The sequence below is a fragment of the Oryctolagus cuniculus genome, chromosome 9 (assembly GCF_964237555.1).
Source record: "Oryctolagus cuniculus chromosome 9, mOryCun1.1, whole genome shotgun sequence".
Taxonomy (NCBI): domain Eukaryota; kingdom Metazoa; phylum Chordata; class Mammalia; order Lagomorpha; family Leporidae; genus Oryctolagus; species Oryctolagus cuniculus.
The window spans coordinates 20,352,916-20,368,033 of NC_091440.1; the positions used below are offsets into that span (position 1 = coordinate 20,352,916).

At 34.1% G+C, this 15,118-nt stretch overlaps 1 protein-coding gene across 17 annotated transcripts in view; it reads right to left on the reverse strand.

Annotated features, from left to right (window-relative positions):
- Positions 1-15,118, reverse strand: part of GPC5 (glypican 5) — a 1,599,230-nt gene that overhangs the window by 751,511 nt on the left and 832,601 nt on the right. For all 17 annotated transcript variants that reach the window (XR_007921151.2, XR_007921150.2, XR_007921155.2 and 14 more), the window contains exon 7: positions 3,068-3,227. Coding sequence is in view for 13 of the 17 variants with exons in the window: in XM_017343550.3 (XP_017199039.2) it covers positions 3,068-3,227 (160 nt within the window). In the remaining 4 variants the exon portion in view is untranslated. The remainder of the gene's footprint in view (positions 1-3,067; positions 3,228-15,118) is intronic.

Consider the following 15,118-nt stretch of genomic DNA (forward strand, 5'->3'; position numbering starts at 1 on the left):
ATAGTTTGGCTACAGCCTGCCTTTAATAGTGACTGGTTTGTGTTTCAGCATATGAAGTTATTAAGAGTTAGAAACATTAGAAGAATAATCAAATAGTTAAAGAGTTATTAATTTTAGGAATATCATATTTTAATGCAAGGCTTAAAGAAGATAACATATTTTTCCACTAATATTTAAAATATGCATCAGTTAGTTACTGTGAAAGGATGGCAGGTGTCAGGAGGAGGGTGAGGCAAAATGCAAATTCAAAGCCATGCCAATTCTGCAATTGTACAGGTTTCCAGTGGAATATCTATAGCTGCATAAGTGAGCCAAATTAAGTACAATACAATTGTAGAAAAAAACCTCAACTTTTGAATTTTAAAATTTAAATAGGAAAATGTTTGCAGTTTCCTAAAAGTGAACACTACATAATATGAATGGGTTCTTTCTATAAAAAACATTTAACAGTTGTAATTTAATAACAGTCTACAGGTAACATGGCAAATAGAGATAGTTTAAAAACTAAATCAAAATTATAACTTGATTGCATCTGTGATGAAAAAAAATTACACCTGAAAGATACATAAATATTTTAGTGGTAAAATTTTTACCCACCCTGAGATATGAGGACCTCTCTCGCTACCTAAAGCTAGCATGAATAGAAACAGAACCAGCAAATATTTAGCAAAATAATTATTAACTTTGTGCATTTGCATAAACAGAGCAGCATAAACAGAGAAGAATCATTAAATTTATAGGGCAGAATACTATATATAATTATAATTATTTATTATAATTACATAAAATACATATATATAATACTATATAATTATAAGTATTCTTTATAATTATACAGAAGTATAAATATATCTAAAACTTTATTTTTAAGCAGATGTTTTAGTATAATAAATGAACTTTTGTTATATCCAGTATATTTTATAAAGAATGAAAGAAAAGTGTAAGGAAAAAATATGATGCATTCCAAGTTCTTAAAGCAAACAGCTCCCTAGCAAACTTTTTAAAGCACAAATTTTTTCAGTCATTAAGACCATCAAAAACTGTCATAACTTGCTTTACTAATATACCAGATTACTTCCAAGCAGACAAAATTTAATAGCATTTTACAAAAATAGAAATGTGACCAACAACTTGCTACTTCCCTTGTCCCTCTTTATTTCATCATGCTATCCACAGTGGTTCCCAAACCACTTATTAAAAATTGAAAGGCAACAGCTATATACTCTTAGAAATACAACAGGCAACTCACTTACAGAAGATGTGGATTTTTTTTTTAAATGTTTGCCTGGAGTTTCTGGAACCATCTGTATCTTAATCTCCCCAATTCTGATGGGTGGTTACTAGTACCATACCTGTCCATTTCCACAATAATTGAAACCAAGATTTTGAAGTATAAAATAATTTTTGACACCTCAACATCTATAGTTTGTAAGAAAACTATTAGTAGTTGAATATCCTTCACAGTCTATTTTTTTGTGAAACAAGCCAAAAAGAGTTACCTGTTAATACACAGCTATAAGCTTGAGCTTATAAGTAACTAGGGGGTAAAGAACCCCTATAAAATAGCAATTTCACACACACACACACAACACAAATATATACATGGAAATTTCAAACTACAATTTTTTCTACAAGAGTTTTCATGTCTTCTAATTCTAATATTTAACTGACAATAAAATTATAATACATATAAATACTCTATATAGGATGAAAATGAAAGATTAATGAATATTACCATAATAGAAATTACATTCCTGTTTATACTGGAGGGTATTTAACTCTCAATAAAAACCATTTTCTAATAAAAAACATTTTTTCAACTTTATTTTGTTACTTTTACCCAAACAACCAAACAAAATAATCAGTCTGATAATTTATATTAATAGTAATAACAAGAACACATACCCTTATCACCTCAAATAAGAGTGGAAGATATTTAGTTTACCCTAGGAATTTTGTGATGCTATGTTTAATTCTTTCTCAAATATATTAACTCCCATATATTTACCTTCTGTGTTAAATAAAGTGTATTACGGTGTCTAACAATAAAACATTTTATATGAAATGTATTTGCAATTTTCTATCTCTTTTGGCTTCCATTTCTTTAATCAATACATTTGGCTTGCAAAACTGTATCTTAAAAGGAAAGAAGAACTGATTCTTGAGGCATTTACAATGTTCTACACTATGATACAGTGTAATTCACTGCAAGAGAACTGAAAAGTGAATGAATTTTTCTCCCACCAAATTGCGTGTCTACCAGGTCTAAAACAGACCTGTGTGATTTAGATGTCAACTACAAGACCACAGTCCTCATGGGGCTGCACGTGTCCAGGTTACTTTAGCTTCACCCTCACCTTAATGCAATCAGAACTCAAAGAATAGTTGAAAGCCAGCTGCACTGGGCATATTAGCTTTCACGTTTCTTTCTCAGCTGATCGCTTTAGTTCTGCCTATATGAGCAAGTATAGGCACATAATAAAAAAGGCAGGAACCTATGTTCTTCATGTTATATGTGAAGACCAGGAAAGGAATTTCAAGTGGTGCTTTGCTGTTGTTATTTGGAAGCTGTGGCTGTTGTAGTAATTAGCAGGCCAGCAGACTAGAAATGGCTGCAAATCCACACATTCAAAGTAAAGTGAACATCTGGCAAATTTTTGGAAGAGCAAATCCATGTTACATACAAACTGTGTATCACCATAATTAACTATATAGTTACTAATTTCTTTGCAACTGGACTGTGATGAAAATAAAAACTCATATAACGGCATAATAATATAAACTACACACTTTTTGGCAGGCTGGCATATTCATACTTCCTGTTTTCACATTATTTATCAATGTATGTTTAAGATTCATTATGCTCTAAAAATTGCCCCACTTTAAAACCTTTATAATTCTCAAGCAACACCCCAAGAATGCATTACTAAATAACCACATATTGGTTTAGTTCCATTAATTTCATCTTCCACACTGCTGAATTGCCATTATTTCTTATATTCATAATAATTATTTTTAAGATATTTCAAAATAAATTCTTAAAGGTAGTGTTAAATCATTCACTTACAGTCGGTGATTTTTAGCGTCCTCTTGACTTCTCCGCTTCCCGATCCCCCACAACCATCTTCATCGTCACAGTCCCCACTGACTTGCTCAGCTACGCCGCCACCACTGCCAGGCTGAAGAAGTTCCCACTTGCTGGGCTTGGGTGCCCTACCCTGTAGCAACTGAATGTGGATATTAAAACATGTATTAGTAGCAAATTCAAATAACTGAAGAACTTTATTCAGAAATTTAAGCATAAATTAGAATTTTTCTCTTAGGCACACTCATTGTTGTGGTTTAGACACTTTACCAAATCCTGTCTCCAAACAGTAAAACCGACTGAAGTAATGAATAATGGGCAAAGTTTTGCATCCATAAAGAGCTACATTCTGTGTATTACCTCTGTGAAAATGTTTTGGATAATTATTTTGGAAGCTAACAAATGTTAGGCCATCTTGGGGCCAGCACTGTGGCGTAGCAGGTAAAGCCGCCGCATCCAGTGCCAGCATTCTATATGGGCTCTGGTTCAAGTTCCAACTGCTCCACATCTGATCCAGCTCTCTGCTTTGGCCTTGGAAAGCAGTAGAAGATGACTCAAGTCCTTGGGCCCCTGCACCCTCATGGGAAGACCTGGAGGAAGCTCCTGAATCCTAGCTTCAGATCGGCATAGCTCTGGCCTTTGCAGCCAATTGGGGAGTGAACCAGAGGATGGAAAACTCTCTCTCTCTCTCTCTCTCTCTCTCTTTCTCTCTCTCTCTCTTCCTCTGCTTCTTTCTCTGTGTAACTCTGACTTTCAAATAAATAAATAAAAGAAAGTAGGCCATCTTGATTGTGGATAGCTTGTCAGAGAATTCTTTGTTTTTGAATAACCAGCATTATTATTTTTTACAGATTTACTTATTTATTTGAAAGAGTTACAGAGATAGGTAGAGTCAGACAGATAAAGAGGTCACACAAGGAGGGGCCCAAGGACGTGGGCCATCTCCTACTGCTTTCATAGGTCACAGAAGTGAGCTGGATTGGGAGTGGAGCAATCAGGACTTGAACTGGCACCCATTTGGGATGCTGGCACTGCAGGCCAGGACCTTAACCTACTGTGCCACATCCCTGATCCCGAATAACCAACCTTAAAGCATGGTAAATCAAACTCTGACACAACACAATTGCCTTTGCAATATACTGACTGATAATATGGTACCATTTTGTAAACCAACACTCCAAAATTTATCAAAAAGAAGACTACTTTTCCAGGAAAGAATTTCATTAAAATAATCGACGATCTTGGACATTCACATCAACAGCTTTATTTTCACTTTCTCAGCTTAAGCACTTGCTCCAATGCATATATGGGACAGAACTAACTTTTAGAGAATAGACTTAGGTCCATCATCCATTTCTACAAACCATTTAGGAAGATTAAACAACCACTCATTTCTTCATTCTCAGATACTGAATTTACTTTTAGGAGACAAATAGATGCAAGAGCTAATTTTCCCTATATCATAGAAATGCTGGTAATATTTTTGAATAATATTGGAAATGTCTGGACTCTTTTCAGAAAGATACAGTTATGAATAATAGAGTATTTCACTTAAACCTGAGACAGTAAAATAATTCACTATATGACATTTACCCCCTCTGTTGGATTTGGAGAACACACGACTGAGCATGAGCACTAGAGGGTACTGCTCTGTTAGAAATGAGACCTCTCTCTGTCATCCACTTAATGGGCATTTAATTCTCATGGTGTTTTCTGAAAGGTTTAGGGTTGTTAATTCTGTAACTTGGCAAACAATAGTTTCAGTGAGTAGAAAGTAATTAAACACACAACCCACAGATAGCATTTCATTATGAACACATAAGGCAAATACATTTATCATTTAAAGTATCCAACGATTAAGCCATTTTACTCTGAAATTCATTAACTTTCAAAATTCAAAAAAAATTAGGTGCCCAATTCTGAATATTATATTTCTGTAAGAGTTATTGTTTCCTAACAAAAATAAATGCTAAATAACTTGATAATAATTTTAAATACTTATTTTTACTTATCAGCACTTCACAAAATATATGATAACAGGTATTAAATTTAAAGGAAAACTTCTTTCATGGTCAAATGAACTTAGGAAATGTTATGTTTGTCAAAACTTCTTTATTGTGTTTGATATGCTGGTGTGCATGCTACATCCTTAAAAGGGAAGGAGGTTATACCAGTGGAGAAATGAATACAAAACAACCACACAGAAATTCCCATCTGAAAAAGGAAAGATACATTACTTTATACAATTTATCAATTTTTATTGTAAAATACATTATCTGCCATTTATTTAGTATAACCATTAAGGTCTGGATTTTGAGATCACACATACTTAGATGTGAATCCTCATTCTGATCTGTACTTAATCATGAGAAAATGGGCTATCGCTTAAGGCACTGAGAACTTGATTCTGTCATAACTAAAATAGGGATAACGATATAAAGGTCCCATTGCTCATATTGTGAGAAAAATATATGAGCTCTTTTGCATATATTTTATGTTCCACTGTATTTTATTATCTACTTATTATACATTAATATTGCTTAAACACCTAGAATATTAATTGAAAGAATCATTTGATAAAGCATGTAATTACACAACCAATATTAAAACATTTCCAAGTATTACATGACCAGTACAACAAAAGTCAAACTCTCTGGGACTGTGTGGCTCCCTTTTCACACTAGCATTCTTTTCCAACAATTTCCCATGTCAACTTACTTCCTCTTGACTTTGCTAAAAATTCTCCCATTATTTTACTGGGAACTCAGCCAGAACACAGACGAAACATCATGAACAATACCAACAATGCATAAATCATGATCCAACCCAATGCATTTCAACTTAAAAATACAAACAAAGGGATAGCCTGAGTAAAACAAAACTCTCCATTTTAAGTAACTGATTTGGTTGAAAGTGATTAAATACATTAACAGAGAATTATCCATTTATTTATAGTGACTGGCAAACATAGTTGAAGACATTTACAACTAAACATTTTATGCTTTTATACACTTTTCTTCACCATCACATCAATGACACTCTGGAAAATAATGCATATGAACTCAAAATTTTAAGAAATAGAATTATACAAAATTATATTTGAATTCTGTGCAAGTCACATCGTAAAACTGGCATCATGATTTCCCACTCTAATATCTAGGACCATGAATATGATGTCATTTTCACACTCAGAATCTATATGTCTGAAGGAATTTTATAAATGTAACTAATGTCAACAATCAGCTGATCTTACCTTTAAAAAAGAGGATAGTCTGTGTGGAAAGTAATATAATGAGGTGAGTTCTTCAAAAGCAGAAAGGTGGTTTTTGTTCTGTTTTGTTTGTTTTGTTTTGTTTTGTTTTGTTTTTTTTTTCTGGCTATCATTGGAAGTCAGAGATCCAAGGCATGGGGAATGGGGTAGGTTGGATGCAGAGGATTGTGCTGCTGGCCTCGAAGGTGTAAGCTTGGATGCTGTGAGTGTGCCTATTTAAGTTACCACGGAGGGAACTGTACTACCAGTGGCCGCTAGAGCTGACAGGGCTCCACTCGGTGACACCACCTGGACCACACTTACTTCTTGGCCATTTTGTTGGATCTTCTTTATTCTCTGGCTTATTTCTCAGAAAAAGAGGTCAACATTCCCATCAGATACCACCTTACTAAGAAGATGAGAGCATGATCCTGGATTTTACCTTTTCCTCAGTCTTTGGTTTCTATGCTTCTTCATAATCCCTCACACTCTTTTCCAACTTTCAGAACAACAGACACAATTGCTATTTCCTATGAATGACTGATCCAAATACATCCATGATTCCATTTGATCTGTGAGTTCCAATAATCCCTTCATACTCTCATAGAATCAAAAATCTCCCTCTCCCCACATGGAGGAGCTACCTTATAATTTTTATGTTCTCATTTTGCTGTTATCACAAGTCCACAAATGTTCACTTTCATTCTCATAATTGTAATAAAATCTTAATTTGCAAATACCTCTAGTAAACTTTTAACCAACAAAAACAATGGGATTTTCACAATAAGATCTTTATTCAAATTCATTCTTCTTTTGGACTAAACTGATCTGATTTCTTTTTAGGTTGTTCATGTTTCTCCATGCCCTCAGAATAACATAAAATGGTATAAATTCTCTGTTCCTTTTAGCCACTTTCTGGGGATGTATCCTAATAAATTGTGCTTATCTACAAATCATGTTCCAGTACTTATCAGCAGCTCTTGCTCTACTCTTTAGTTCATATAAGCAGCTAATGTAAGATGAAATCTATAACTTTATATGTTAAAATAGAACCATTCATCTCCAGTCATGTATCATTACAACTATCTTCCTGACTCCCACAGTGCAGGGGTCAGTACTCTCTCCTACCAACTCCCACCATATTAATTTTTCTCAAATAAGGATTTTCACCTTGACATTTCTTGACCTTAATGGTCTTTCTGGCTCATTATGGCCAAAAACAATGGGTTCCCCACATGTGTTAAGAGGAAAAATATCATTCCACATACATGGGTCACAGAAAGAAGGAAATATGTTTGGGGAAATGCATATTATGGCCTCTTGTTGGTATCCTGAATTAAAGAATCATGGGAAATCCTACAGGAAATGAGCCCGTCTAGTTAGGATTCATCTCGCATTACCCACCTGCCCTCATTCAACACACATGGACCTGATTTTGAAAATGACATCTAAAGATCAAAGGTAGCCCGGCAGTCAAGGTCCCACACAACATGCTGTTTTGGGATTTTGAAAACTATGCCTAACACAACTCCTCAACATCTGATTCTGCTACTGAGAAACCAATATGTTCTTCGCACAGAAATTGTGAGACCTCATATGTCTCTACTTCAGTCTATGCTGCTTTTATAGCCGCCTCTCTTTCAGCTTTTGATTTCCTCTACATGAAATACACCCTTTTCTCTTCTTCAGCTCATCATTTATATGTTTCAAGTCCAAACTCAAATATCTCTTTTTCAATCCTATACATATTTCTGTACTCTTCTTAGCTCTGTACCATTGGATACTTTACTTTCTTGAACACATTTCATGTATTTATAATTATTTTCTGAAAGATGACAGCAGGATTTAATCTATTTTATTGTATTCCCCATCATGACTACTGCTTACCATATGGTAGATGCTAAATAATTGTATTTGTATTTATTTATTTGAAATTTGGAAATAATTTAAAAGCTTATCCTAAACATCTTCTACCTCTAAGGTAGTAAACTGTCTTCATTTTTTACTGGACTTTTCAGTACCAATGTCCCAGAGTAACTTGGGATTCATTCATACTGACTGGGACACTGATGGACTCACATATTCATTCAATGAATATGTTCATTCATTAATTGAGCACATACTGTGTAACATCCACATCAAAGGAGAAGATATTATCTTTGTCCTTAAAAATTCTCAGTATATATTTTATTATTTCAATGATGGTGTTTAATGATGAATATTCTATTAGATATAATTTAAATAAAAGCAATAATCTGATAATCGGGAAATAGGAGAAACAATCCAAGGGTTTAATTATTTTTCTTTTAGTCTTGAATAAGAGATGGTTTAAAATGATTTTATTCCTGAGTACCTAGGGAAGTTAAAGAAGTTTTTGAGGCAAAAATTTGAATCATGGCAGAAAATAGTCTCAAATATGCCTGTGTTTAGTATTCTAATTAATATAAACTAAAAGGAATGAGCATTTCAATTATATTTTAATGAATATGTACAATAATACTTCTTTATAAATTTAGATATTTTTTTTTCTGTAGGAAACTGGAAATTTAGCTTTACTGCTTGGGTCATTGGGGAACGAACTTGTCTGCTCCTTCACAGGAGATCAGCTCTTCATACTCCTCTCTTCTTCCCATCCCTTGCAGACAACAGGCAAACACCTCCCTTACATACTGAGTGTTCTTCCCTCAGGAACAAGTGCCATTCCACGGCCCACCTTCAAACCACATTTGAGAAAAAGACATTACCTTTCTCAAAGAAGAATCATCTTTAACATATCTTTAATAAAATAAAAGGATTTCCCCCATCTGTATATTGAAAAGAACATACATGAATATAATGAATCTTCAAAATAATGAGAATATTTTCTAATAGAGGCACCTGAAAAGCCATCACATTATAATAAACACATACATGCCACATGCTGTAACAAGTCTTTCTTCATTTTCACTATATACAAGCAGCTATTTCATATATTTATAAAATATGGAATATCTTCTAAGATTTTTGGAAACTTAAAATCCCCCAAAAAACATTAAATTACTTCTCTGGGCCTACATTTGCTGCATCCATAAAGGAGGATTAAACTATTTGGAAGATTTGTGAGTATTATTCAGGTTCCATTACATAAAGTGCTAGCACACTGTAAGTTCTCAATAATGGTTGTTTAACTTTATCACTACTATTATTACAAACAATAGGAAGTGATCCTGCTACACCAATCCTGTATTTGAAGGAGGAAACCTTGATGAGTAAAAATGACTATCTACAGCCTCATCCTGCCTTGGGTCTTTCATCTGAGTCTGCTCAGATGTAAAAATGATGGTGTTTTAAAATTTAAACCTATTCCCTGTCATGCAGAATAGAAAGTCAATCAATACATACATATTTATAGTACAATTAGAACAGAGGAAAGGACATGATTTTGAGTTCCAGCCACACATTAATTGTGTGCCTTTAGGCAAATCACTTAAGCCCATTAAAACTCATTTTATTCTACTGAATAATAATGCACGGGAAAGCACTTTATATACTATAAAGCACCAGGCTCATTGACAATGTTGTGTGCATGACACTGCATCTATAAATTGGGAAACTAACAAAGTGAGGACAAAATAGGGGGGGAAAGTAACCTTTCAGAGTGTTCTTCCTTTCTCAATACCATGCAGTTTGTGCAAGCAGCTGATTAGCTGAAAATAGTCAGTTTTGATGACTGATGCTTCCTGCTTATGTTTAATTGGTTTAGGAAGCTCATTAGGGATGCTATCTTGGTGGATGAATTTGGTGAGTAGAATATCTGATGACTCTAAGGCAAATGTACTTCTTTCAGCTGGTGAATTAATCTCTCAATAGACTCAATTTGCTTTTTACTAACTGTCTGGCACTATCACATGGTTGCAATAGCCTTTCAAACACTTGCAATAAAATCTGGCTGTAGATTGCTCACATACACAACATGTTTTCTGTGAAAGAGAAACATTCATTACATTCAAAAAGCTCCAAACATGATGGCGGCTGAATGTGTTTTAAAACATTATACATAATGATACATCTCTACAATATTTCCCTCTTCCTTTAACAATCATTTACACAAACACGAGAAGTAAATATGTGTTTAGAAAGTATCAATCATCACACACGTTCCTCTAGTCATCTTCTCAAATGTAAGCATAGCAAAATCTGTACTTTCATGATTACAGACTATTGATGAGAACATGCAGGTGAAAATTAAAATGTTGATAGACATTTGAAGATATAGATGATTGTACTTTTCATTTTATCATTAACATTTTTAATATAAACTGAAAAAACTCTATGATCTATTATGCAAAAAAATTCCTATATATAATTTGTGTTACATTGGCATTTGTACTTTCATACAGTTTAAATGAAACCCATAAAAATGTATATGAAATAGTAAAGCAACGGAAGCACATAACATTTTATAATTGGAAATCTGATGCAAAATTCCTCATGATCTACTTTTATCTCTGTAACATATTTCAAATGAGATACAAAAATCTCTTTATATAGCATGATCTCATTATTTTTTTGCAACTCAACCTTCTTTTCTCCAATCCTCCAGCCTGCTCCCTTCTACACAGCATCCTGCTCTACTTGGCTTTCATCTCCCTAAAATTATTACAATCATCTTTAAAAATTTTTCTTATACCCAACTTTCTCTACTCTTTCTCCTTCAAATTTAGAAAATATTTTATCCATAAACACAAGTATTACCATCTCCACATTTATTTCTTTCCAAAGCACTAAAATCTTTATGGACTATTCTACCTAAAAAGCCAAGTTAATTTTACAATATGTCATGTTATGTTAAATTGACCAGACACAGGAGTCAAGTCTGTACGATTTCTTGTCAGTGTTTGCTTTAGGTTGCAGCTTTTTGATCTCTCGGCTTCTGTAGCGCCAGTAATCTGAAAGGTCACAGCTCTGTTGGCATTTGGTTTATGCAATGCAGTCTGGCAATTTATAAAAGTGCTGTGATTGTGTAAATAGAATACCAAAGAAGATAAAATTTACTAAATTTATTCTCTGTGCCCTAACACTGCACTTAAGTTATTTGTTCTTGCTCCTAGAAGAAAATTCCAAGTTTCCCTACCTCCATGCCTGATCCGAGGTTGAAAACATGGCCAGCTTCATCTTCCATGCCATAAGTTTATTTTGATTTTGCATCATAGTCCATACTCTAAATTAGCCCTCCCAGTGGAGTTAAAACTAAGAGGTAATGAGTAAAAGTAGGAATGGAAATAGAGCATCAAACCTTGAATAGAAGTCAAAAATTATGGGACCATATGAGGAAGTGTGCACACCAAATATCATCATTTCTCAAATCTTCTGAAATGTCTCTATCAAAACCCTGGAGGACCTGAAAAGAACTGGTGAAAAACAAAAATCCTTTCTTACAAAACAACTGCAGACAGGAAGGATATACTGAAGTCTTCTATTGAAATATTCAACTTAGCAAAAAATGTACAGAGCATCCATGTCAGGGGTACCGAAAGAAACAAGGGCATTCTGTGGGTAAGCTTCATGTCATGACTGACCCTGCCCTACAGGAACAGGGAAAGCAAAGAGGGATTCCAAGGAAAGTAAGTCTGTGTAAAAGATTTAACGTAGATTCGATAGATTTGTAATGGGCATTTCTTAAGGGACAAACATTTTATTATAATGGGCATGATGCTCAACAACCACACTCCTCAAATCTAAAAAATTAAAGGGTAAGGTTTATTTTCTTGGTGCCATTAGCTCACTTTCAGGTAATTTACTAATTTTCTAAATCATCATCACATATTCACCTACACACAAGCAATGAAAATAATTTATATGCAAAAATATCTCAATATGCATTTTTTTCTTCAAATGTACAGTTACCAACCTGAGCTGCTTTACAAAACTGCCTTTGCTTGTTTTGGGTAACATGGCAATTTGCTTTTAAGAAAATGCCTGGCTCTTTTCCTACTTATCCCGTATAATCTTCCTGACATTATAGTGCAATGTAATCTAATTTACAAAATCCAGGATTGAACAAACCTGAAAATCTACTGCTCTTGGGAAAAACAAGTGAATGTATTCCAAAACACAGATGGATTGACTAAAGATGAATTCTAGACATCTAGTATCATCTGCTGTATCAGCTTGCTATTAACCATGCTATAAAAATAAAGCAGGATCTCTACTACCAAGAGTTTTATAATTTTTACATGCATCTTCTAGTTAATAGATACTACTTATTATTCTTATATTTATTATCCAAGTCATAGTTTTCTTTCTCAACTTATATACCAAACTTTTTCTCATTTGGCTTACCCATAAGAACCAAATTGATAGTATCTTATGTATATCCATTTACAGATAGTGCGTTTTCTACATGCAATATGAGAATTAGCATTTTTGGCCATTAGATTTTTTTTCCTGGCTAGTTTTGAATTATCCCAGTGCATTAATGTATATCTAATGGAGCTCTAAGATGCATGTCACTCAACAGTATGTATTATGATCCTGTCTTTAAGCAATTTACATCAGAGACTAAAGTCACTGAAAGACAGAAGTGAAAAAAAAAAAAAAACAGGAAGGATGGAAGGGGGGAAAACAAGATTTTAATCGAGATTTCTAAGGGTTCCATATTCACATTTTTTAAAAATTTAATTCAGAAAAATTTCCAATGCATTTTTGAAAGAACTGTGAAGGATTGCAAATTCACTTAACACCTGGTCTGGCAACCAATCTAGATTTCCTTCATTGGCCAGCTGTGCATTCATTCTCAAATACTGTATTAAAATGGGAGACCAGGAGAAGCACCTGGCTCCTGCCTTCAGATCAGCATGGTACACCGGCCACAGCGCGCCGGCTGAGGCGGCCATTGGAGGGTGAACCAACGGCAATGGAAGACCTTTCTCTCTGTCTCTCTCTCTCACTGTCCACTCTGCCTATCAAAAAATAAATAAATACATAAATAAAGATTCCCTTAAAGTTTCCCAGTTCATTAACAGTTTAGTTCCAATAGGAGCTGATTCTGATCCCACTTAGGATGACACCCTTGTGTAGGCCAGATGGTAACAAGCATTATAGCTTTACAAATGTCATTCTGATGTTCACCTTTACAAGGAAACTCCCTTAATCCATCTTTCTTTACATAAATTACAAAATTGTGAACAAGATATGACAAACTAAGGGAATATTTTCTAGAAATATTCTAGAAATAATTTGAGAAAAGTGTGTGAAATTTGAGATTTTCGTTGCCTTGGGAAGGCACTGAACTGGTATCTGACTAGGATTCTAAGAAAATTTTTCCCATTAACTATTTAAATGCATGACCTTAAACAAATCATTTAATCTTGCTGAGACTAAATGTTTCATCTGAAAAAATGAGAAGCTTGAAATTTCCCAAATGTGTCTTATAACTGTAAAATTTTCAGTTCAAATATGTTTCAAGCCATTCTAACATTTGGTTTAAAAATAGCTATTATATCATCAAGGCTTATCGTAGGCTGCTATGACATTCATTATAATTCTACTACTTTTTCTGCTAGACACAACTTTGAGATATGCTAACTAAAATATATTTGTTAATGATTGAATTGGGCTTCCTCAAAGACATATGTTGAAATCTCAACCTCTAGTACTTGAGAATGTGACCTTATTTGGAAAAAAGTCTTTACAGAGGTGATCAAATTAAAATGAGATCATTAGGGTGGGACCTAATCTGATTTGACTAGTGTCCTTATGAAAGGATAACTGAACACAGAAGTTCATTCTTGGGGCCAGTGCTGTGGGCAGCTGGTTAAAGCCCTGGACTGCAGTTCCAGCATCCTATGTGGGTGACAGTTCCAGTCCCAACTGCTTCACTTCCAATCCAGTTCCCTGCTAATGTGCCTGGGAAAGCAGTGGAGGATAGCCAAGTCCTTAGTTCTAGGTCCCGGAGACCCTGAAGAAGCTGCTGGCTCCTGGCTTCAAATCAGCTCAGCTCTGACCTATGGCCACCTGGGGGGTGAACCAGAGGATGGAAGACCCATCCCCTGTGGTCTCTTTCCCTGTCTCTACCTCTCTCTGTACCTCTGTTATTTCAAATAAATGAAATAAATCTTAAAAAATTAATTCTTTATAGCTGCTATATTTAATCCCACTGTATCAATGAAACATTATTTTTCAGTCCCTCTATCGGTGGCTAATTGTGCTATTTTGAGGGCTTAGATATAAAAATAACATTGCTATGAGCCTCTTGCATATGTCCTTTGGTGTATCTATTTCCTGAAAGTGTTGGTGTAGGATTAGCCTTATTTATTCCTTACATTTCTGGAAGAATTTATTCCAGTCCACCTGTACTTAGAATTTTTGTGGGAAATGTGTTAAATATAGATGTGGTTTCTATAATATATACAGAGCTCATTACAATTTGTAAAATTTCTTGTGCCAATATTTTGAAGATGTTTTTTCAGTGAACTAAATCACTTTCTGTAGCCTCATGTTTCTATCTGGGATAATTTCTCCTTAGTCCGAAAAACTTCAGTATATTTGAGTTCATCTCCTAGTCAAACATTTACTTAATAATCATTTGTCTAAATATGGTTTACTCTGCCTATTTATTATGCATGTTATGATTGGCTATGGGATTTTAGATTGCTATAATATCTTCCTAAACATGTTAAAAACATAATTTAATTGTTTTTAATTTGTATAGTTTTTGGTAAATACTTATTTTGCTCTTTTCCTTTTTTTATTCTTTTGTAGCCTTTAATTACAAATGTATTAGATATTTTGACTGTGACATG